A 25158-nucleotide genomic window follows, 5' to 3' on the forward strand; every position below is an offset into this window, starting at 1 on the left:
GGGGGGCAGAAATGAAAAGAAAGAGGAAATGGAATTGGGTGTGATCTGGTGATAATGAGAGACAGAGTAAATGCTAGTGACAACGAGAAAGAGAGAGGCAGTGACAGTGTGAAGAGACATACTTAGTACATATCAGATGGAGTGTGGGTGCACAAGTGAAGTATCACATCATTTTACAGATTGCTCTGTGCATGATGACATAGATGAATTCATATTTTCTCTGCCGACATTGTAAGTGATACACTTATTGTGCTTGTAGAATGTGATGTCCTTCGGTCTCCTACATGCTTCCATTAGACTGCCTTGTCAAAAATTATTGTGGGCTCTTTTCCCCTTATTTTCAGATTCAGACACCTACACAGACATGCCAGCAATGCATTTTCCAGTGCGGAAACGTAAGTGTCAGTCAGTTTCAATACTGATTGTACTATTATGACATAAATTGTAATCTAAGCGGCAATGTGCTCACTTAATACATCACAACTAACAGTAATATAAACTGTTAATATGCTTTGTTTGATTCCAAGAGATGTTTGTCTACCAGCACGATATATAATTTTCACATCAGAGCAATCTATCTACAATGAGCAGACTATTCATCTGCAGCAATTTACCCTCCACTACTGAAAGCGCCCGTAACTGAAACTGCCAGTAGATGATGCCCCCACTAACTGACACCCCGAATAGCTGTGATCAATTACACAAGTACACAGTCAGCTTATTGTGATAGAATACTATTGAAGATTGAGGAGCTGTGCCAAGTTTTGCTATAACATGGGGAAAGCTGTTACTGTTTTACTATAACATGGAGCACCTCATTACTGGTTAGCTGTAACATGGAGGAACTTGTAACCATTTTGTCATAACATGGGTAGTTTGGTAAAGATTCACTGGAGGATGCAGCCACGTATTACAATTTCATCACAATAATTACAAATTAACACAGTCAGCTTATGGTTACAGAATACTATCTAAGATTGAGTAGCTGTGCCGAATTTTGCCAAAATTTAGGGAAAGCTGTTACAGTTTTACTGTAATGTGGAGCATATTGTTAACAGTTTGCTATAACATGGACTGACTTGTAACCACTATGTTACAACATGGGGCAACTTCTTACAACTTCACAGTGCAACTTATTACAATTTCATTGTAATAATTACACATATATACACTAAGCTTATTGTGAAAGAATATTATGTACGACTGATTTGCTGTGGCGAGTTTCGTTATAACATAGGGAAAGCTATTACAGTTTTACGATAACATGGAGCAAATTGTTACTGCTTTGCAGTAACTGCAACAACTTGTCACCATTTTGCTATAACATGGGCGGACTTGTTGCACTTTGACTGTAACATTCAGCACCTTATTACAATTTCATTGTGATAATTACACATACACATAGACAGTTAATGGTAACAGGATACTATTTAACATAGAGTAACTGTATCAATATTTGCTAGAATGTGGGGAAAGCTATTGAAGTTTTATTGTAACATGCAGCACCTTGCTACTGGTTTGGTGTAACATGGAGTAGCTCATAACCATTTTGCTATAGCATGGAGCAATTTTTTACAGTAATAAATACTGGAAGATGGTAAACAATAGAAAGAGTGAATGAGACAATAGCAGTGTGAGAGACAGAAAGGGACACCGTTGCCATGAAAATAGTTGACAGAGCTAGTAAAAGAATCAGCAGAGCTGGGGGGGGGGGGGGGGAGAGGAATAAAGAGAAAGAGAAAATGGAAGTGGATGAGAGCCAGTGATAATGAGAGACAAAATATATGATAATGACAATGAGGAAGACAGAGATAGTGATGGTGAAAAGTCGAGCGGTAAGGGAGGAATGACATTATGCAGTAAGATAGAGCAAGAGGGAGACAGTGATGGTGAGAGGAGTAGGACAGAATGAAGGGCACTTTGGCTGCGCCAAAGAAGGCGACGACAAAGAGACACGAAGGGATAATGGCAATGAGTTGGGCTGAATTGATTAGTGAGGAGCGGATTGGTATGAGAGACTAACACCAATTGGTTACAAGTAGGGGAGCTTGTGGAAGTACAAGGTGACTTTCATGTTAAAAAATGCGCCAATATGTTTGTGTGCCAAAATTTGCGGTAAAATTTTGAAGGCGCTGAGGAATCTAGAATGAGGCAGCTGGTACCTCCACTTTACACTCAGACTGTTTTACATAAACAGGAACATATCCGCATTTTTCCGCTGGCTACGAAGTGCTGTATCACTATCCTTACACATTTGAGGGGGGGGGGGGGGGGTTGTAGGATGCAGAGCAAGTCTCAAAATGTTCAGTCAACGACGTGATTGGACTTGCTGACATCTTTTTATTTGCCGTGATACATTGTCACGTCTAATGAAATCTGGGAGCGGCTACAGTTTTTGATATGTGGGATGATGACAGGCACCATGTCAGCTTACAGTGACCCTATGCATCTTTGCTCTATTTGGAATTACAGTGGTTTTTATCGTCTTTTTTATCAGTAGCTATTCGAGACTGCGAAATTGCATGACCTTGCTACAGTGTTCAAGGCTATCATAGTGTATAACTACAGACTTGCAAGGGATAATAAAATGAACAGTTTTAGAAATTTTTTGGCTTCAACTGAACTCTCTATCAAATGTTAATCGTGTGTAAACCTGTTTAAACATTCTTTGGGCTACTGTGCTTAATCTGGAGCGCTTAGTGAAAAACTCATAATTCCATCTAGAATCAAAGTTAAACACGTCACTTAACTCCCTACCATGAATTGTCATTTTCAAAAGTAACAGTTTTATTTACTTTCACTGTAATGGCATAATTACTTCTGTGTTGTGCTCACTTTCATACACTGAAAGCAGCAGTAGTCATATCTCAGTTAGGTAATAATGTCTGCATTAGGTGTAACTCTCATGCGCTTTATGAGCAGTAAAATAACCTCTTTTACAATTGCTGAAGAAAAGCAATACAAAAAGATTGTTTTCTTTTTTTTTCGAATAGTCACAGCAAAATATTATTTACTGCACTAGCTACCTGAGCATGAAGTAACCATATTATAATAGTGAATTCTCCGTTTAATAATTGTGTGGAAAAGCACTGACATGCTGCACTGCTAAATGCCTTCAGTCTCCGAACTAGTTCATACAACACATCTTTGAAGATGCACACTATGTCATTAGTGTGTCGTCTCCATGAACGCCGGCTCTAAATGTGCAGCGCGCCACGGACGCAGGTTGGTGGGACCAGTATTATGCTACAGGAGACATTCTCCTGTTCTTACATGGCACCTATAATAGTAATCGATGAACACGCTAATAACTATGAGCCACCTGCATCTCTTCATGTTTGATGCCTTCCCCAACAGCGAAGTCATCTTTCAGCAGTACAATTGTTCGTGTCTCGGAGCCAGAACTGTGCTACAGTGGTTTGAGGGGCATTATAAGGAACCCACGTTGATGTATAGGGACCAAATTCACCCTATGCAAATCCTATGGAACCCAGCACCGCTTACGCAAGTCAGAGAGAGACCCATTATTTAGGCGAATGGCCTGTACTGTGCGTAAGCATACCTGCTAACAAACTATCGGATCCCTGATGCGCAGAATATGCGATGTATTTCGTTCCAAAGACGGACAAATAGGCTGTTGGCAGGGAGTCAAATGTTTTGGCTCTTCAGTGTATAAGGGAGTTACACTTATTCGTCTGAACAGATATATTTTTGTGATCGTGTATCTCTGGCAATAAAAAATAGGTGTCATTAATGACTTAATGAATAATGAAGATGCGTCAGGATGTAGCAGCAAAACTGTATACTCTCTGGGTACATAATCTTCTAGTGTCTTAGTGTATTATAATCGGAAAAATCGGGTCAAGTGCGTGAAGATTCACATAATGCTCCTGTGTCTATAATAATTTCCATCATCTGGACTTTCATTGGATTTGATACTGTAACAGGGAGATAAAATCTGAGTGTTTTGTATTCACACTGAGAAATGTGACTCAATGCAGTAGCAGAAACAGAAGAGACATGAAGGCAGGCAGTATGAGCGCACTACAACATTAGTTGGGGAAATGACACTCCTCGCTGTATGCCTCTGTTTAGCGGAAGGGGCACGTTTATTGCGTCTTCTTACTACTTACTAACACGATAAAATATGAAAGACCTACAAAAGCTTCTCATAAGTCTAAACAAACTATTATTTTGCCCCTCTCTGTTCATGAAAGTCAGCCCGCACGCTATTCGTTCGTTTCTTTCGTCAGTCGACTCGACTGAATCGAGTTATCGGGTAGTTGTAGTTGCCTATGTAGCACACGCTTCCCCGTCATCGTATTTTATACGTTTCCGTCTGGCACATAGATAGCTAACTCATACCTACGTGAAAAGTCGTGGCCATTCTAGTGATCTCGATACGTTATTCTGTCTGGCATTAGTTCGAGAAAAATCGCGACTATTCTACTGCTTTCTTGTACAGAGAACCTTCGATACGTAGCGTTATAAATATGGACTATTCGCTGAATAGGAACCAAGTTTACATTCAGAAGCAGAAATATTAAGACTGAAGAATGGATAAGGAAAAGTCCTAGTTGTAGCAAAGTGCATGGCAACGGCCCTGCCGCAGTGGCTACAGCGGTTCCCGTGAGATCACAGAAGTTAAGCACTGTCGGGCTTGGTCGGCACTTGGATGGGTGACCATCTACGCCGCCATGCGCTGTTGCCATTTTTCGGGGTGCACTCAGCCTCGTGATGCCAATTGAGGAGATACTCGTCCGAACAGTAGCGGCTTCGGTCAAGAATACCATCATAACGACCGCGAGAACGGTGTGCTGACCACACGCCCCTCCTATCCACATCCTCCACTGAGGATGACACGGCGGTCGGATGGTCCTGGTAGGCCACTCGTGGCCTGAAGACGGAGTGTCTGTAGCAAGTGCGAGTTAGGTATGGAAAATTATTGATGTGTATATGTCCGGTGATAGTGACTTTCGAGAAGATTCCTAAAAACGAATTGTTACTATATAGGCCCTCTATCGAATGCACCAGAAAGGAGCGGAATCGACAATAAAAGTTCCACATACACAAATAAGAATGACTCTTTGTGACTGAGAGAGACACTAATAGGAGAGATTCTTCAATACAAACTAACGAGCATAAACACCCTTAATGATCGTGATTCTGTTATGCAAGCGTTCTCTGTTTGTCCTAGATCTGACTATCCAACTTTTCACACACTGTACAAAAAATATGCTTGTCTACCTGCGTGTGTTGCTAAGCAGAAAGATGCTTTTTAACATTGCGACGTACAAAGACATGGCTGAGGTCGACAATGAAGGAGGATCGACTTAGTGGCTTAGCGCTGTTGAAAACTCACCCTAACATTGATTGTCCTATTGACGATGTAATTAACCAATTTTCCAGGAAGAGTAGTTGCATAGAGGTGCATAGGCTTCATCATTTAAGGAAGAGAACCACGATTGTAACTTTTTTATATCATAAGATGGCGTTGTCTCGTATATGTGTATAATCAGTTTAAGCAAAACTTTCTTAAACTTTACATGTGACTTGATTATTTTTTATTATGGTGAAAGTAAAGGTAGCACCTTGAGGTTTTTTTGTATTCGCCACTGGTACATATAAACAAGAAAGTAGTGGTTAACATGAGTTACGGAAAAACGTTCAACACATCTTTCTTAATAAGTAACATTAACTGATTTTCGAACGACGAAATTAAATAATGGTCACCGTATTAACTATACCTCGCAACACTCTTTGTGAAAAATCGAGGAAGGCATCTTTTTGCAGCTGTCGTATGATGGGTGCGAAAAAAAGGTTTCCTATTTCAGTTAATCTGAGTGGTTACATTCCGAGATGAAATGGCAAAGGGCTATTAGCAGATGTACCAGAGTGGACACTCCTCGTCATTATAGCTCCACACAGCCTCGACTAATGAGAACTTCGTTTGGATGTTGCTAACACATTTCTTGAACTGTTGTTTCAGTACAAGAAAAAATAAACTGCTATTGCACTCAGGAACTGAATAACACTGCAATAAATTATTTACCTTACATAACTCACATATTCACTGTGCTCAACAGAATCACAGTATTTGGTGGTAACCTGTATGTCTTCCTCTTGCATGGTAATGTAGGCATGACGTCCGGCTCTGCCAGTGCTGCTTTCTCTTGAAGCTTCAACACCGACCGGTCCTTTCCAATTGACTAACCAAAAGCTCCACACCTCTTTGATTACCTTTAAATAATTTGTTAATCGTGAAGAATGTAAAGACATTATTTAACGAAATTTAGTGTGCCTTTTTTTAATGTAGGAAAATAAGGTGAGCAGTGCTCTCGTATGATTGTTCTTTTGGGTTTAGTTTACAGACGCTGTCCCCCAAGAAATCCATTGTGTCACTAAAAGTAAGATGTGACTTTGCCTTAATTTGTAGGCTTAGATAAAGCTTTTGACAATGTTGACTGGAATACTCTCTTTCAAATCCTCAAGGAGGCACGGGTAAAATACGGTGTAGCAGCACCTCCGTTTAGGATAGGGAAAGTTAGTTTTGTGCAATATTCTAAGCACAAGTTACAGCCAGGTGCAGGCCAGATTGCAGTGAGTTATGCATACCAACAGATGCGAAGTAGAATAGAGGCCACAGGGCCGTCAAATTGCTGAAAGAGTATACGTAGAGTTTTTGCATGTCGCAAATCACAGGCAGAAGGGGCCCAATGGCCAACCTAGTGTGTTCGGAGTATGTGACGCAAAGCAGCGCGAATGGCAAAACAGAGGTGCACAGCCGCGTATAAATAGGTGCAGGTTTCTAACGAGATTCATTCAAGTGTGGCAGCTCTCCTGAAGGGCGGGCCATGTCACACCACCAGCTACGCGCAGCAGCAGATGTGGCGCCAGCGTTCTAGTCCATGGCGGTCGCTGGTTCGACCCTCTGAGGCCGACGCGGGGTCAGTAGCCAGCCAGTGGCGGGTCACTCCACGCTCACTACTGCGGGCAGTCGTCCTGGCTTCCAACACATGCCAGAGGTATCCTGAGGCGATGGCCACAGATTCTGACTCCCGATCGCCGCAGTCTTACCCATGCCAGCAAGAAGCACGCAACTGGCTGCCCATGGCTCCCACCGTGTGGCGCTGAGTCAGCAGGCACGGAGACCGCTGAGTCGACTGGAAGTACTCTGACGACGACGGACCCTGCTGGTGTATGACACTGACAAACGGTGCACGCACGGGCAGCCATTCTGCGCCAAGCTGTTTTGCAGATATAGGAGTGGTGTCCTCAGCATTGTGGGACTCGGTGAAACAGACTGAGGGGAACACGACACTGTAGTTGGAAATAATAAATCACTTGAAAGCTCAGACGAGTCTTAATATGGTGCCTTCTACCTCTTCCCGCTACATTTGGTCATCCTGATACATTCGGTGGCAGAAGCTGCCACTATATCTGGTGTCAGAATACCGGACATCGTCTGTCCAGTACAGCATTCGGGCCCACTGCCCGCATTACATTCACAAGATGTGGTGAGTTTTGATCAGTTTTCGAGTATTGGACGTGTTCTTGCCTTTTTGTGTCTTCAGCATGGCCTGTCAGGAGCAACTTGTAGATGTTTTGGATGGGCGTAGTATTTCTTTTTTGTTGTATAAGTAAGTGTTGGTGTATTTGGGGCAGTAAGTTTTTTTTCGTGGCATTTAATTACTTTTGTATTGGTTTGAGTATGATGTTATCGAAAATGATGATACTAAGGTGTAGGGAGTCGGGTTATTCTTGTACTTAAATGTTTTGTTTTGGGACTAAATGGGAACGAAAGCATCACAATGGCAGGGTCAGGACGAGAGGTGTGTCGGAACCAGAAGCGGTACGGATCGGATTTTGTTGGAAAGTAACACAATTGACAGCAGACAATACGCAGTTGAGAAATGATTGAACATCTAGAGGACCACTCGTTGTTGCCTAGGATGCCGCTGCAGGAGATTGAGCCAGCTGCCGTGGAATTGATTATTCCGTTTTCTGGAAAGGCATCTGAGAAGGACTTCGAGACTTCAGCGGTGATGAATGGTTGGTCTGATGAGCAGTTGTTACATATAATCAAAATTAGATTAACAATTGAAGCGAAAACATGTAAGGTTTTCTGAGGTCTTAAGGAAGGCAGAACAGTTGAAGCAGTTGAAGCAAGGGCTTTTACAAAGGTACAAAAAAACAGAATAGCTCTCGGCACTTTAGAGAGAGGTTAAGTACAATGACAAAGAGACAGGGGGAGACGATGGAGAAATTTGCGGACAGGATAAGGGAAATTAATGAGTATACTTACGAAGAAGCGAATAGTGTTCTGTTGCAGGTGGCAGAGAAAAGGGCACTTCACGTATTTTTGAGAGGGTTACCGGCGTATATGTCACGGAAAGTGCGTGAAGAGGCTCCGAAAGATTTGTATTCAGTCATTCAGCTGGCAGTTTAACGTGAGGAAATAGACGTGGCAACAGGGCTACGCAAAAGGCAAACAGTGTTTACAGCAGGTCATACGGGACATGTGCAGAGGCAGTGTACCCAGTCACCGAGGGTTAAAGGAGGATCGGCAGCGGGGAGGATGGAGAAGTGGAGATAGGAGATGTGGACAAGCGTTAAACGGCAAAAGGGGCCCAAGATCCACCTATGGGAGCTCCTGTTCAATTTCAGCGCTACGAATGCGTATGCAGAGGTGGTATGTTCAGTGGTAGGATCCATAGGAACTAAAAATTTTAAGATTTTGTTGGACACAGGGGCGCAAGTGTCAGTGGCTCCTAGGAATATAATGGGACAAAGGAAGCTAGACCCACCACGTTATAGGTTGCATGGAGTGGGGGATAAGGAGTTCACGTCTTTGGGGTCGGTGGCAGTTGACTTTCGAATAGAGTAAGTCCGATTTAATGCATGGGTGAGCGAGGTCTACGACATGATCCTAGAAGTAGATTTCTTGCATCAACATCATGCCAAAATTGATCTTGGACAACGAACTGTGGAACTCGGTGGGATGTTATTTGAGCTAGGGGAAACTTGTCAATGCAGAGCTGTCGCTAGGGGCATTCAACGTAATGAACAAACCAATTGAATCGCGTACATTAGCATTAAGGTTTAATTCGCATGAGTGTGTGTCTAATGGCAACGGGAAGTCGCTTTGGGTAAGTGTGGAATCAAATCTACCTGTGGGTACAGTATGAGTTATTGAACTATTCGACGATAATGTAGTTTTGGCTCCATTCGGTTGTTTTATGAAACGTAGTGTTGTACGCATACGGGAGGGGAACGATGGGCGAGGAGTTCCCGTGAACGTGGATAATTTTAGAGCCGTAGACGCGAATTTGAGGAAAGGAGTTTCAGTAGCAAATTTGGATGTGCCAGATGACGAAGACTGGTGTTCGAGAGGTAGGCAAAGCGATCAACCACTAACTGTCGACAGAACTGCATTCCGTGACAAAATTAAGCATTTAAAAGGAGGAGAAAGAGAGCATATGGAGGAATTATTGTGGGAATTTAAGGATTTGTTTTTCCACAAGGGCCGTTACCAGCAACTCCATTAGTTCAACAGATGATACCAACAGGGAATGAAGCACCTGTTTACCGTAAACCATACTGAATACCGAGGCATTTGCAGCCGACTGTGGAGGGTTTCATTGGTCAGCAGCTTGCGGACGATATTATAGAGCATAGTAACAGTTGCTGGGGAGGGAAGCGTGGAGGGTAAAAATCGTAGAGGGATTGTCTACCTGTGCTGCTAGAGCATGTGCCTTTACAAGTACGACACAACATGTGGTTCATGCACGATGGAACGCCTGCACATTTCAGTCGAAGTGTTCTTACGCTTCTCAACAACAGATTCGGTGACCGATGGATGGGTAGAGTCGGACCAATTCCATGGCCTCCACGCTCTCCTGACCTCAACCCTCTTGACTTTCATTTATGGGGGCATTTGAAAGCTCTTGTCTACGCAACCCAGGTACCAAATGTAGAGACTCTTGATGCTCGTATTGTGGACGGCTGTGATACATTACGTCATTCTCCAGGGCTGCATCAGCGCATCAGGGACTCCATGCGACGGAGGGTGGATGCATGTATCCTCGCTAACGGAGGACATTTTGAACATCTCCTGTAACAAAGTGTTTGAAGTCACGCTGGTACGTTCTGCTGCTGTGTGTTTCCATTCCATGATTAATGTGATTTGAAGAGAAGCAATAAAATGAGCTCTAACATGGAAAGTAAGCGTTTCCGGTCACATGTCCACATAACATATTTTCTTTCTTTGTGTGTGAGGAATGTTTCCTGAAAGTTTGGCCGTACCGTTTTGTAACACCCTGTATATTCCTACCATATGGCTCATATTCTGTAACCATTGCATAGTGTGACAACCGACAAGACTACAGATTCAGAACAGACATGTCTGTGACCGGGGAAAAGTTCTAGATTTTGTGAAAAAAAAAGTGGAGCGCGAGGAAATTGGAACCCGGATCTTCCACTTTGCAGTGCAGCACTGTGAGCACCGAGCTACGACACTGTGGTTCTCGCAATTTGTGTTCTTGGACCGTTATCTACTCCTATTATGCCTCCGTTTTCACGGTTCAGTACACCTTCCTGTTTTCATGCTTGATCTGTGTTCAGTTTTTGAAAGAGTATCCACTGGGCCACTTTAGCACTAAATATAAGGGGGGAAGGGGGGGTGGCAAATAGCGAAGAATTCAACAGAGTGGTGTCACCACATCACGTCATGTTTCAGGCATCGTGCCGATGAGGGCATCTGGTCACCGCATCGTCGACGGTCGCCCCGCGATGGCGGGCCTCTTTCCACACCAAGCTCTCGTCCTCGGCGACGGCGTCAACGTATGCGGCGGGTCGCTCATCAGACGAACTGCAGTCCTCACCGCCGCCAGTTGCACCGTCCCGTGAGTTGAAGCAGCAGCTACAGTTTGTAAATTTTTAGACGGCAGACCTCTCCCTAGTCCTGAATCGGTAGAAGTCGGTAACCGTCGGGAGGCTTCGGTAGGCACGCAGTTTCAACTGTTGCCAACATTACGTTGCTGTTGTACAACGTAGCCATCGTCGTCTGCTTCGATATTGTTTTGCGCTGTACTGTTCTGCGTGTTTTTATTGTGCAGTTGTGTTAAACCTGATCAAAATGAGTGAAGAGGCAGTTGCTGGCCCATCTCGGGAGTCGCCAACAACCCGTACCGGTAGGCCTACGGTTAGAAGGAAACCAGTATTACGTAGCGATGCACGCAAAATTATATTGCGTGTGATTGAATGCTGCGAAAGGGAAAGGGAGGAGAAAAAATTGCTTCACCCCATTTACAAATCTTCAGCGAGAGCTGCTACATACACAGGACAAATCATGCGTAGCACTGGAAGATTCAAACAGTTTTCCAAGAATCATCCTGGTGTATCATCACAAACGCCTTGCAAGAAAAGGTGAGTTTCCATTTCAGATATTTTGTTCGCGATCACATTGAAGGAGCCCCCTATTTCGTCCGAATTACTTTATATTTCACACCACTGGTTACTGTATTATTTCGAAACACATTCATATTACATTTCCAAATTCAAAAAAATTACATGCACTGCAGAAGGCATTTTCTTATAAATCTTTCTCTCTCTCTTAACTTAGGAAAACAAGTGGAGAAATCGAAGTAATGATCGATTATTTCAACCAGCACGTCATTCGCGACACGACAGCGGAATTTTATTCAGTGCGGAAGGTTGTGCCGAGCCTGTGAACACTGCTTCCAGTTCGGAGAACAACTCACCAAAGTTTCATTGCAATCGGATGAATGGTTTGTGAGCGCATAGTCGACAAACATTTTAATGTACATGACGCTTTCAGTGCAGTGCCAGCACTGCAACTGGTAGGCTTGCCTTGCCCCCCCCCCCCCCCCCCCCCCCCCCTCCCCTCGCCAGCCAATGCTTGCTTCCTCCTCTCCCCGCACTCCCCTCACAATTCTGCCGTCTTACAGTTAACACACTGTAGATCACTTGTACAGTGCGCTTACTGTGACAATGACTAAGTCTGGATGCTGCAGCCGTATACACTTTACAGCCAGAACGTTATGACCACCGACGTACTATCTATATAAACCCATCCAGGCGACAGCAGCGTCACCTGGCAAGGAATGACTGCTGGTCAGACACACGCGTGGTGCATGTAGTATAGCTGATCGTGGTGGACGTGTGTAGAGTGGGGAAGGCGGATGATTTACCCGAGTTTGACCGAGCGCAGACTGTGATGGCCCTGGAGGCTCGCCACGACCATTTCAGGAACTGCACAACTAGTCGGGTGTTCGACGAGTGCTGCTCTCCAACACGTGGCGAATCTAACGAGAAACCACATCCAGACGTCTTGGGGTTGGGCAGCCACCCCTCATCAACGATGTCAGACATCATAGGCTGGGCACACTAGTACAGCAGGGCAGGCGGCGAACTGTGGTGAAACTAACACCAGACGTTAATGCTAGGTAGAATACAAATGACTGAACACACAGTTCACCGATTACTCCTAATGATGGACCTCTGCAGCTGACGACCTGTGCATGTACCAATGTTAACATCACGAACTAGCAACTCCAATTGATATGGGTACATGACCATTGGCACTGGACATTGGCGCAGTCTGATGAATCCCAAAACCTTCTTTGTCGTGCTGGTGGAAGGGCGCGCATCCTTTGTCTTCCAGGGGAACGACTCCTGGACACCTGACACCAACACAAACTGGCGGCGTCTGCGTTATGCTCTGTGGAACCTCCACGTGGGTTTTCATGGGTCCAATGGAACTCGTGAAGACACCATGAAGCCCAAAATGTTTCGTGTAGTGGTGGCACACCACTTACTCGTATACCACAAAGACCTGCTTCCCGACGGCACTGGCATTTTTCAACAAGATGATGCTTCACGTCACAAGCCCAGGAGTGTGATGGGGAGGCTTGAGGAACACAGTGGCGATTTCCAGTTGATTTTCTGACCTCCCCCCCCCCCCCCCCCCCCAACACGCCAAGCCTCAGCCCAGTTGAACACATCTGGGATGTGATTAATCGTGGTTTCAGAGCTGATCGCCCCTCCCCAGATTTTACGCGAATTAGGTGCCAGCTTCCTCCAGCGACTTACAAAGGCATCATTACTTCAATGCCACGACGCCGCGCTGCTGTTCTCCATGCCAAAGTTGGACATATCGGCTATTAGGTAGGAAATCATAACATTCTGGCTGACCAGTGCACAGTTCGTGTTGCGAAATCTAGCTCTGGATACGAAGAACAATCCGACATTAAACCTCACGTGAAGTCTCTTCAAAATAACAGTAGAGGAGGCTTAAAATAGATAACTACCTTTTGGTCAAATCAGTTACAAAAGCGTAAAGTTTGCCACCCATGTGACTACAACTGCGCAACTCCCTGTGAAGTACAGCCAGTGTTAAAGGTTAATGGACTGAGCCACAACACTCTGAAGTCGCTAGTCAATCATAAATTTCCGTGCTCTGAATCTTAAATCAGTTCAGTTGTCTCCTATGAAATGCGCCATTTACTATGGAACAAATAACAGGTTGCCTAATACTACAATTTATTTTCATAATTATGTATTCCTACTGCAGCACAGGTTTCATGGTGGTCTCTTTACTTGTTGTTTAGCAACATCATGTTGAAATAACTGTTGTCACAAACTTATTCGTTCTACAAGAGTTGCGATCGACATTTCGCAAATAATCCACACAAATTTTCTTTTGGTTATACATTTTTCTCATTGCATCGTTACAGTCATTCAGTATAGTCTCCCTGCTTCTCTATGTCTGAATCCCAACGTCCCAGAAGCACTATTATTTTATCCAGCACAACACGTCTGTTCATTTGTTGAATGGCTCGAGTAACGGTGGTAGAAAGCCCTTCCAGAGAAAGATAACGAAGTCCACGCATAGGTTTCTTTCAACATCGGGGATAAGCTCCAGTCTAAAATGTGCACATGACCATAAGCACTGGCGCAATGGCAGAGCATTGCATGGTCTGATGAATCCAGATAGCTTCTTCATCAGGCCGATGGGAGTGTGCGAATCGGTCATCTTCTAGGAGAATAACTCCTTGACACCTTACACTGACACTAACTGGCAGTGGCTCCATTATGCTCTGGGGAACGTTCACGTGGGCTTCCATTGGTCCAGTGGAACTCGTGAAGATACCATGACGACCAAGGAGTGTCGCACACTAGATGCAGACCACTTACACCTCTTCATAAACATCATGCTTCCCGAAGCCAGTGGCATTTTTCAACAAAACAATGCGCGACGTCACATGACCAGGAGTATGATGGAGAGGCTTGATAAACACCGTGGCGACTCCCAGTTGGTCTGCTGACCCCCTAACTGTCATGTCATGTCATGTCTGAGCCCGACTGAACACATCTGGGATGTGGTTAAACATGGTGTCACAGCTCATCGGCCCCTCCCCAGAATTTACAGGAATTAGATGACTTGTGTGTACAGCTTGGGTGCCAGCTCCCTCCAGCTGTTTACCAAGGCCTAGTTGCTTCCAGGCTGTAGAGAGGATGCGGCAACTCTCCCCATCCGTATATGCGAATTTTTTGGGGCTACAACACTGCCGATGTGCGTGCGATCAATATCGTGGTGGATGAATGGTCGAGCCTCGAGCAACTGAGGTTACGTTTTGTGCATTTTTGTGCCATGGTTTTGCATGAAATTACGGTAACACACTGCTGAGGTACTTATTCCACATTGGGCTCTATTTTTCATGGTGATTTCTTGATGACAATAAGCAGAAACCTTCGCTTGCTTGAGCCTCGATTGGGAACGTCGAAATTGTTTTGGACTTGGAGATTCTGAAGCTCTCCACTCATTGGACTGTGATTTCAACTCCAGTTCAATGTCTGTAATCCACGTTTCTTCACCAGGCACAATTCGGCACAAGAATCCTTGACCTGCACTGTCGAATCATTGTTTGAGCAAGGTTGTGATGTCCAGGCGTTTCTGCTTCCCTTCAGCCATCGAACAGTGTGGGACCCATCCCGCAGAAATTTTTCTCTTCTTCAAGTCATTTGTCAGAATACGAAATACTGATGTTGGGGGAAGTCCCATTCCTTCAGGAAGTTCCTCATACGTCGCACTGCGATCTTCTTCAAGAGCATCTGCCACAAGTTTCACACTTCTTTCATCTGTTGATGTTTTTGGCCTTCCCGGTCTCGGATTATAGTCTATGCTAAGAGCATCAAGAAAACGATTAAGCCAACGTGTAACTGCACTGCAGTCCACTGTAAACTCACCACAAACTTCACTTACTGCACTATGGATTTCTATTGGGTTTTTGCCGTGTGAACTTTCGAACTTGATGTAGGACGTCTGGTCTTCAACAGTAACAGTATCTGTGACCACTGCAGGATCCGTTTCTACCTCTCGCCAATTTGTTGTTGGACTGCACATTGAAAAAACAAAAAAACAACTGCTTTTTCCTGAAGCCCCAACTACATCTGACGTAATTTTCGTTGTTGCTGCATCAAACAATATACAGTAATACCAACCTGTGCATTATTTTTGAAATGTCACTCGTATAAACTGGTAGCGTTTGTATAGAAATCTAGGTTGCAAAACCAATCATCTCATCAAACTTATCAGTGGTTCACATGAATTAGTAGTGTGCGTGTAACAACATTCAGTCATGTGCTAATTCTCACATACATGTCCACGATTTGTTGCGGAATATACTGAGAATAATATGCGATCCCTAATCACGCGTCGTTAACCCACTATTACGGACTGCCAAGAAACGTCATCATTACGTGCGTATTTATTTTAAACACAAGTGTACAGCTGAGATGCCCCTATATCTCTATAAATTGCTGATGGATACACCTGTTAACCCTTTCGTGGTTGATGAGACACATCATGACCAATGCCCGTGGCGGAGATACCGTCTGATGGCGTGCGGGCTCGTGACGCGGTAACAAAAGTACACTACTGACCATTAAAATTGCTACACCAAGAAGAAATGCAGATGATAAACGGCTATTCATTGGACAAATATATTATAGAAGAACTAGTATGTCATTACATTTGCACCCAATTTGGGTGGATAGATCCAGAGAAATCAGTACCCAGAACAACCACCTCTGGCCGTAATAACGGCCTTGATACGCCTGGGCATTGAGTCAAACAGAGTTTGAATGGTGTGTGCAGGTACAGCTGCACATGCAGCTTCAACACGATACCACAATTCATCAAGAGTAGTGACGGGCGTATTATGACGAGGCAGTTGCTCGGCCACCATTGACCAGACGTTTTCAATCGGTGAGAGATCTGGAGAACGTGCTGGCCAGGGCATCAGTCGAACATTTTCTGTATCCATAAATGCCCGTACAGCACCTGCAACATGCGGTCGTGCATTATCCTGCTGAAATGTAGGGTTTCGCAGGGGTCGACACATCTGAAATATAACGTCCACTGTTCAAAGTGCCGTCAATGTGAACAACAGGTGACCGAGACGTGTAACCAATCGCGTCCCATACCATCATGTTGGGTGATACGCCAGTATGGCGATGACGAATACACGCTTCCAATGTGCGTTCACCGAGATGTCACCAAACACGGATGCGACCATCATGATGCTGTAAACAGAACCTGGATGCACCCGAAAAAATGACGTTTTGCCATTCGTGCATCCAGGTTCGTCGTTGAGTACACCATCGCAGGCGCTCCTGTTTGTGATGCAACGTCAAGGGTAACCGCAGTCATGGCCTCCGAGCTGATGGTCGATGCTGCTGCAAACGTCGTCGAACTGTTCGTGCAGATTGTTGTTATCTTGCAAACGTCCCCATCTGCTGACTCAAGGATCAAGACGTGGCTGCACGATCCGTTACAGCCATCCGAATAAGATGCCTGTCATCTCGACTGCTAGTGATACGAGGCCGTTGGGATCCAGCACGGCGTTCCGTATTACCCTCCTGAAGCCACCGATTCCATATTCTGCTAGCAGTCATTGGATCTTGACCAACGCGAGCAGCAATGTCGCAAAGAGTCCGACCTTTATAAAAGTCGGATACGTGGTGGTACGCATTTCTCCTCCTTACACGAGGCATCGTAACAACGTTTCACCAGGTAACGCTGGTCAACTGCTGTTCTGTGTGAGAAATCGGGTGGAAACTTTCCTCATGGCAGCACGTTGCAGGTGTCGCCACCGGCGCCAACCTTGTGTGAATGCTCTGAAAAGCTAATCATTTACATATCGCAGCATCTTCTTCCTGTCGGTTAAATTTCGCGTCTGTAGTACGTCATCTTCGTGGTGTAGCAATTTTAACGGCCAGCAGTGTATGTAAGCGGAGCAAATACAGACGGGTGATCACCCTAGCGAAGATATGGGCTGCATATGGGAAAATCCATTGAGATAAGCAACTTTCACAAAGGGCGCATTATTATTATGCAGAGCCTGTGAACAAGTATCTCGAAAACATCGAAGCTGGCCAAATGCTCATGTGCCACTGCCTTGAGCATCTACTGAAAGAGATAGAAGGACAGTGAAAGGGCTACTAGGCCCTAAATGGTTGGACGTCCACGACTCTTCACGGAACGTGCGCTTGGAGGCTTCTCTGCGCTGTAAAGATGGATAGATAGTGTTCTGTGGCATCTCAATGCTGGTGCACACACAAGCGTTTCGGAACACACCGTTCTTCGTACATTGGAGCTCTGCACCACACTAGCCCTACATATGCACATGTTGACCCCACGACTTCCTCAGTTATGACTGCAGTGGGCACGGAACCATTGGGATTCGACCATCAATCAATAGAAACCGTTTCTGATGAATCACACGTGTAGCGCACCACCGACGCAGGCTGTTGAGAACACTCTTATGCAATGGGAGACTTTCTCACGCACTTGCGTGGTAGTAATCGAAGACACGCTCACACCTCCGAACTAGCTGCATCTCTTCATGTGTGCTATTTCCACGGACTGCGATGTCATCTGCTCAAGCGTAGGGGTGCTTTCAACTGACACGCGAACAGTCTCGGAAACAGATGTAAGATTGACAATGTCTTTGTAAAGTTTAAAAAACTAGCCTTGTACTTCTTTTAGGGCCAAAAGATTTCTTTATATCTTACTTTTTCTTTGACGCCAGTGAGCGTGGGGAAATGGACAGTGTTTTTCGTCAGAATCTATCCCTTCCACAAAGCGCTTTTCTTTTTAAATGTACCCCCATCAAATCAAAAATATGTTGTTTCTCACAATGTCTTTTTGTGGGCAGAGTGAATTCAAGTCCGGTAAAAATGCCAGATCAACAATCTAATTCAGTTGTTCTAATTCCCTTTCCTCTCCCCTTTTTCTTTGATAAATTAAGCAAAAGCGGGTCTTAAATCGAAAAATCTTTCCAGGTATGCTACTTGACGTGACCGACAAAATCTGCAGTAAATTACAAAGTCTCTATTTCGTGTTAGTGTTCGGTAATTTTCACACCTGTCAGCGCCGGCTTTCTTTGGAATTGCAACTGTTACATTGTTCTTGAAGTCTGAGGGTATTTCCCAGTCTCATACACCTTCGCACCAGATGGAATAATTCTGTCATGGCTGGTTCTCCCAAGGCTATCAGTAGTTCTGACGGAATTCGCCTACTTCCTGGGCCTTGTTTTAACTTAGGTCTTCCAGTGCTCTATCAAATCCTTTTCGCAGTGTCATATCCCTCATCTACGTCTTCTTCCCTTTCTATAATACTGTTTTCAAGTTCATCTCCCTTGTGTAGACCCTCTATTCCTTTCACCTTTCCTTCTTTAGTTACAACTGCTTTCCCATTGAGCTCTTGATATTCATACACCTGCCTCTCTTCTCTCCATAGGCCTCTAACTTTACTGTAGACCGTATCTATCTTTCTACTACCGAAATATGCTTCCAAATACTTACATTTGTGCTCTAGCCATTCCGGATTATCCATTTTGCACTTACTGTCAATCTCAGCTTTTAGACGTATGTACCCCTTTCACCTGCTTCATTTGCAGCATTTTTAAATTTTCTCCTTCCATCAATTAAATAAACTATCTCCTGTGTTATGCAAGTATTTCAACTAGGCCTGGTACTTTTATTTCATCCTCTGCCGCCTTCACTATTTCATCTCTTAAAGCTTCCCCCTTCTACTGTTTTACTTTCCCCTCTTCTAGTCATCCGTTGGTAGTCATCCGTTGGGAGAGTCCTTAGAAAATGTAGTCCGTCAACAAAGGAGGTGGCTTACAAAACACTCGTTCGACCTATACTTGAGTATTGATCATCAGTGTGGGATCCGTGCCAGGTCGGGTTGATGGGGGTGATAGAGAAAATCCAAAGAAGAGCGGCGCGTTTCGTCACAGGGTTATTTGGTAAGCGTGATAGCGTTACGGAGATGTTTAGCAAACTCAAGTGGCAGACTCTGCAAGAGAGACACTCTGCATCGCGGTGTAGCTTGCTCGCCAGGTTTCGAGTGAGTGCGTTTCTGGATGAGGTATCGATTATATTGCTTCCCCCTACTTATACCTCCCGAAGAAATCACGAATGTAAAATTAGAGAGATTCGAGAGCGCACGGAGGCTTTCCGGCAGTCATTCTTCCCGCGAACCATACGCGACTGGAACAGAAAATGGTAATGACAGTGGCACGTAAAGTGTCCTCCGCCTCACACCGTTGGGTGGCTTGCGGAGTATAAATGTGGATGTAGATGTAGATCCCTCTGAAACTTTAAACAACCTCTGGTTCTTTCAACTTATCCGGGTGTCATCTCGTTCATATCCTACCTTTTTGCAAATTCTTCAGCTTTAGTCTACAGTTTATAACCAACAGATTGTGGTCAGTGTCCACATCTGCCCCTGTAAACGTCTTACAATTTTAAGTTGGTTGTGAAATCTTTATATAATCAATCTGAAACCTTCCAGTGTGTCCAGGCCTCTTCCACGTAAACAACCTTCTTTCATGAGTCTTAAACCAAGTGTAAGCTATGATTAAGTTATGCTCTGTGCAAAATTCTACCAGGAGGCTTCCTCTTTCATTTTTTGCCCCCATTCCATATTCACCTGCTACTTTTCCTTCTCTTCCTTTTCCTACTACAGAATTCCGGTCCCCCATGACTATTAAATTTTCGTTTCCCCTCACTATCTGAATAATTTCTTTTTTCTCATCACACATTTCTTCAGTCTCTTCGTCATCTGCGGAGCTAGTCGTCTCATAAACTTGTACTATTGTGGTGAGTGTGGGCTTTGTGTCTATCTTGGCTACAGTAATGCGTTCACTATGCTGTTCATAAGAGCTTACCCGCATTCCCATTTTCTTATTCATTATTAAACGCACTCGTGCGTTATTCCATTTGATTTCGTAATTATAGCCCTGTGTTCACCTGACCAGAAGTCCTGTTCCTCCTACCACCGAACTTCGCTAATTCCCATGATACCTAATAAAATCTACCCATTTCCCTTTTTAAATTTTCTAACCTACCTAGCAGCAGAGCATGGAATGTCAGATCCATTAATCTGACATTCCATGCTCTGCTGCATAGAACGCCTGTTTTGTTTAGTCCCTGCCAAGACATCCCAATGGCGACTATTTTACCTCTGGAATATTTAACCACCATGAATCCATTTAACCATACAGCAGAGCTGTACTTTCCCCTTGCTTGCAGAACTAGTTTAGGCTGTTTTTGTTAATGTTACAAGGGCAGATCAATCAGTCATCCACACTGTTGCCGCTGCAACTACAGAAAACGCTGCTGCCCCTCCTAAGGAACCACACGTTTGTCTGGCCTCTCAACAGATACCCCTCCATCGTGGCTGAACGTACGGTACGGCAACCAGTATCGCTGAGACATGAAGCCACCCGACCACCAATGGCAAGGTCCATAGCTCATGGGAGGGGGAAGACGAGTAACTTCGATGTTATTACCGCGACAAAAATTCCGAGTAGGTATTAAAATCCATGGAGAAGAAATAAAAACTTTGAGGTTCGCCGATGACATTGTAATTCAGCCAGAGACAGCAAAGGACTTGGAAGAGCAGTTGAACGGAATGGACAGTGTCATGAAAGGAGGGTATAAGATGAACATCAACAAAAGCAAAACGAGGATAATGGAATGTAGTCGAATTAAGTTGGGTTATGCTGAGGGAAGTAGATTAGGAAATGAGACACTTAAAGTAGTAAAGGAGTTTTGCTATTTGGGGAGCAAAATAAATTATGATGGTCGAAGTAGAGAGGATATAAAATGTAGACTGGCAATGGCAAGGAAAACGTTTCTGAAGAAGAGAAATTTGTGAACATCGAGTATAGATTTAAGTGTCAGGAAGTCGTTTCTGAAAGTATTTATATGGAGTGTAGCCATGTATGGAAGTGAAACATTGACGATAAATAGTTTGGACAAGAAGAGAATAGAAGCTTTCGAAATGTGGTGCTACAGAAGAATGCTGAAGATTAGATGGGTAGATCACATAACTAATGAGAAGGTATTAAATAGGATTGGGGAGAAGTTTGTGGCACAACGTGACTAGAAGAAGGGATCGGTTGGTAGGACATATTCTGAGGAATCAAGGGATCACCAATTTAGTATTGGAGGGCAGCGTGGAGGGTAAAAATCGTAGAGGACCAAGAGATGAATACACTAAACAGATTCAAAAGGATGTAGGTTGCAGTAGGCACTGGGAGATGAAGAAGCTTGCACAGGATAGAGTAGCATGGAGAGCTGCTTCAAACCAGTCTCAGGACTGAAGACCACAACATCAACAACAACAACAACAACAACAACAAAAGTTTGGTCTGACAGTGGTTCGTCCAACGACTCATTTATTCTATAATAAGTATCAAAATATTTTTCCAGTTTATTATTCCTTTCAATTTCGTAAGTAATCCCGTTGCCGATACTACAAGGATCTCATTCTTTTGGGCATATGACCACTATTTGTCTAGAAATGCTTTCCCAAATTGCTCATACGTATCGCAGTCTAAGGCTGTCCCCAGGGACCAAATTTGAGCTTCATCATCTCGCTGTCCTCTAGCAAAAGTTGTTTTGTGCGTGTGATTCCACCATCCGGGTAAGCGGCCTTCGAAATTATTGCTGAATTGTCTTCGAATTAGCTTTCTTATCATGGAACTTAACAAAATTACTATGGCTAATAAAATTTTCCTAACTCGTTACTCTGCTTCAGGGGTTGGCTGCGCAAATCACCTATGGTAAAACTCACTTCCTTGTCAACATGTTTCATAATGTCATGGAACTTTACAAACTACTGCTTCCGTTTGCTGTCCAGTGCCTGAAATTTATTTACCTTTTGTACGCAGGTGTGTGATGTACATCATTAGTCGAACTTAGTCTGATACCATCTTAACAGCTTTTCTCCGTGCTCACTGCCTCAATCTGTTGTCATTGGGGTTGTACACGCCCAATACCCTGCTGCTAGCTATCTCAACACGACTTGGCATCACGTGTTAGTTCGCCGTTGTCCTGCATTGATTGTGGCATCACCTATCGCTGACTGATTATCAAGTATTTTAAACACATCATCCACTTGTTTGTCACATCCCTCAGCAACTTGCTTAATAGCGGCCTCCAACAATACATTTGTACTAGACACTGATGATTTAATTACATCAAGTATTTCGTTCTGTTCGTCGAACTATTTCGTTAACTTTTAGTTCTGCTGCTTAATACCCTTGGAACTCTCGATTACACCTGCTACTATTTCTGTCTAGTTAATCGTCTTTGTCTTGGGTTTTGCTTGCCTGCTTCTCATGGTTCATCATCGCAACAAGAAAAGATTCTCCCACGGGACTCGCCCTACTGGCAGAGATCTTAGATTCACTAATACCTGAATCTGTTTTTTCTTGTCTCTTGTAAATAATATTTGTGTCTCTTCCAAATCAGGAGCTACTTCATTTTCTACTATTAAAGCCATTATTACGACTCTGTGATAATGACAGTACTGCAGACACAAATTCTATGAAACGCTGTCCGTTGAACACATCCTGTGTCCACTTTACGAGTTGATAGCAATGTCGTATTTTAGACACGCACGAAAAAATTTAAGAACAGGGCTGTACAGCCGTTTGGAAAAAATATGCTATATCTTTCTGTTCTTTACGTAATAGTATTTTCTGTAAAGCCTAAGTGTGGTGTGCGTACTGTAAGACCTTCGGTACACACACCATCAGTTTATTTGACTTGTCGCCCTAACGAAGTAGGCGAATGTTAGCAATATGTCTCGTGGTCTTATCGTGGCGTGTTCATCTTCTGCCGTTAGGTCAGACGATGGAAATGCCACTTGCATGCTTAGGGTAGCTGATTGACGGTGACCGACTTTAAACAGAACTTGATTAATTTTCACACACATTTATTAAATTAATAAAAAGCATAGAAATTACTTAACTTGATTCTGGATACTGTATACAGTTGACAATCTGAAATTCCTTTGGTCTTGGTACGTTAATCTTATTCTCACATATCTCTGATACTTGACAAAGTGTCTATACACTTCTCTTCATGGCTATGTACAGGAATATTATAATATTATTAGCCGCAGACTGAAACTTGACTATAGAGTAATGCAGACTGACTAATCGGAGGTCTGCTTTTTTTTTTTGTCATCAGTCTACTGACTGGTTTGATGCGGCCCGCCGCGAATTCCTTTCCTGTGCTAACCTCTACATCTCAGAGTAGCACTTGCAACCTACGTCCTCAATTATTTGCTTGACGTATTCCAATCTCTGTCTTCCTCTACAGTTTTTTCCTTCTACAGCTCCCTCTAGTACCATGGAAGTCATTCCCTCATGTCTTAACAGATGTCCTACCATCCTGTACCGCCTCCTTATCAGTGTTTTCTACATATTCCTTTCCTCTCCGATTCTGCGTAGAACCTCCTCATTCCTTACCTTATCAGTCCACCTAATTTTCAACATTCGTCTGTAGCACCACATCTCAAATGCTTCTATTCTCTTCTGTCCCGGTTTTCCCACAGTCCATGTTTCACTACCATACAAAGCTGTACTCCAGACGTACACCCTCAGAAATTTCTTCCTCAAATTAAGGCCGGTATTTGATATTAGTAGACTTCTCTTGACCAGAAATGCCTTTTTTGCCATAGCGAGTCTGCTTTTGATGTCCTCCTTGCTCCGTCTGTCATTGGTTATTTTACTGCCTAGGTAGCAGAATTCCTTAACTTCATTGACTTCGTGACCATCAATCCTGATGTTAAGTTTCTCGCTGTTCTCATTTCTACTACTTCTCATTACCTTCGTCTTTTTCCGATTTACTCTCAAACCATACTGTGTACACATTAGACTGTCATTTCCGTTCAGCAGATCATTTAATACTTCTTCACTTTCACTCAGAATAGCAATGTCATCAGCGAATCGTATCATTGATATCCTTTCACCTTGTATTTTAATTCCAGTCTTGAACCTTTTTTTATTTCCATCATTGCTTCCTCGATGTACAGATTGAAGAGTAGGGGCTAAAGGCTACAGCCTTGTCTTACACCCTTCTTAATACGAGCACTTCGTTCTTGATCGTCCACTCTTATTATTCCCTCTTGGTTGTTGTACATATTGTATATGACCCGTCTCTCCCTATAGCTTACCCCTACTTTTTTCAGTATCTCGAACAGCTTGCACCATTTTATATTGTCGAACGCTTTTTCTAGGTCGACAAATCCTATGAACGTGTCTTGATTTTTCTTTAGCCTTGCTTCCATTATTAGCCGTAACGTCAGAATTGCCTCTCTCGTGCCTTTACTTTTCCTAAAGCCAAACTGATCGTCACCTAGCGCATTCTCAATTTTCTTTTCCTTTCTTCTGTATATTATTCTTGTAAGCAGCTTCGATGCATGAGCTGTTAAGCTGATTGTGCGATAATTCTCGCACTTGTCAGCTCTTGCCGTCTTCGGAACTGTGTGGATGATGCTTTTCCAAAAGTCAGATGGTATGTCGCCAGACTCATATATTCTACACGCCAACGTGAATAGTCGTTTTGTTGCCACTTCCCCTAATGATTTTAGAAATTCTGATGGAATGTTATCTATCCCTTCTGCCTTATTTGACCGTAAGTCCACCAAAGCTCTTTTAAATTCCGATTCTAATACCGGATCCCCTATCTCTTCTAAATCGACTCCTGTTTCTTCTTCTATCACATCAGACAAATCTTCACCCTCATAGAGGCTTTCAATGTATT

At 43.7% G+C, this 25158-nt stretch overlaps 1 protein-coding gene across 1 annotated transcript in view; it reads left to right on the forward strand.

Moving 5' to 3' along the window:
• LOC126292255 (brachyurin-like) overlaps positions 1 to 25158 on the forward strand; it is a 273321-nt gene that overhangs the window by 155808 nt on the left and 92355 nt on the right. Inside the window, exon 5 of the mRNA XM_049986153.1 lies at positions 10739 to 10904. Coding sequence (XP_049842110.1) covers positions 10739 to 10904 — 166 coding nt within the window. The remainder of the gene's footprint in view (positions 1 to 10738; positions 10905 to 25158) is intronic.

Source organism: Schistocerca gregaria, chromosome 9, assembly GCF_023897955.1.
Source record: "Schistocerca gregaria isolate iqSchGreg1 chromosome 9, iqSchGreg1.2, whole genome shotgun sequence".
Classification (NCBI taxonomy): Eukaryota; Metazoa; Arthropoda; class Insecta; order Orthoptera; family Acrididae; genus Schistocerca; species Schistocerca gregaria.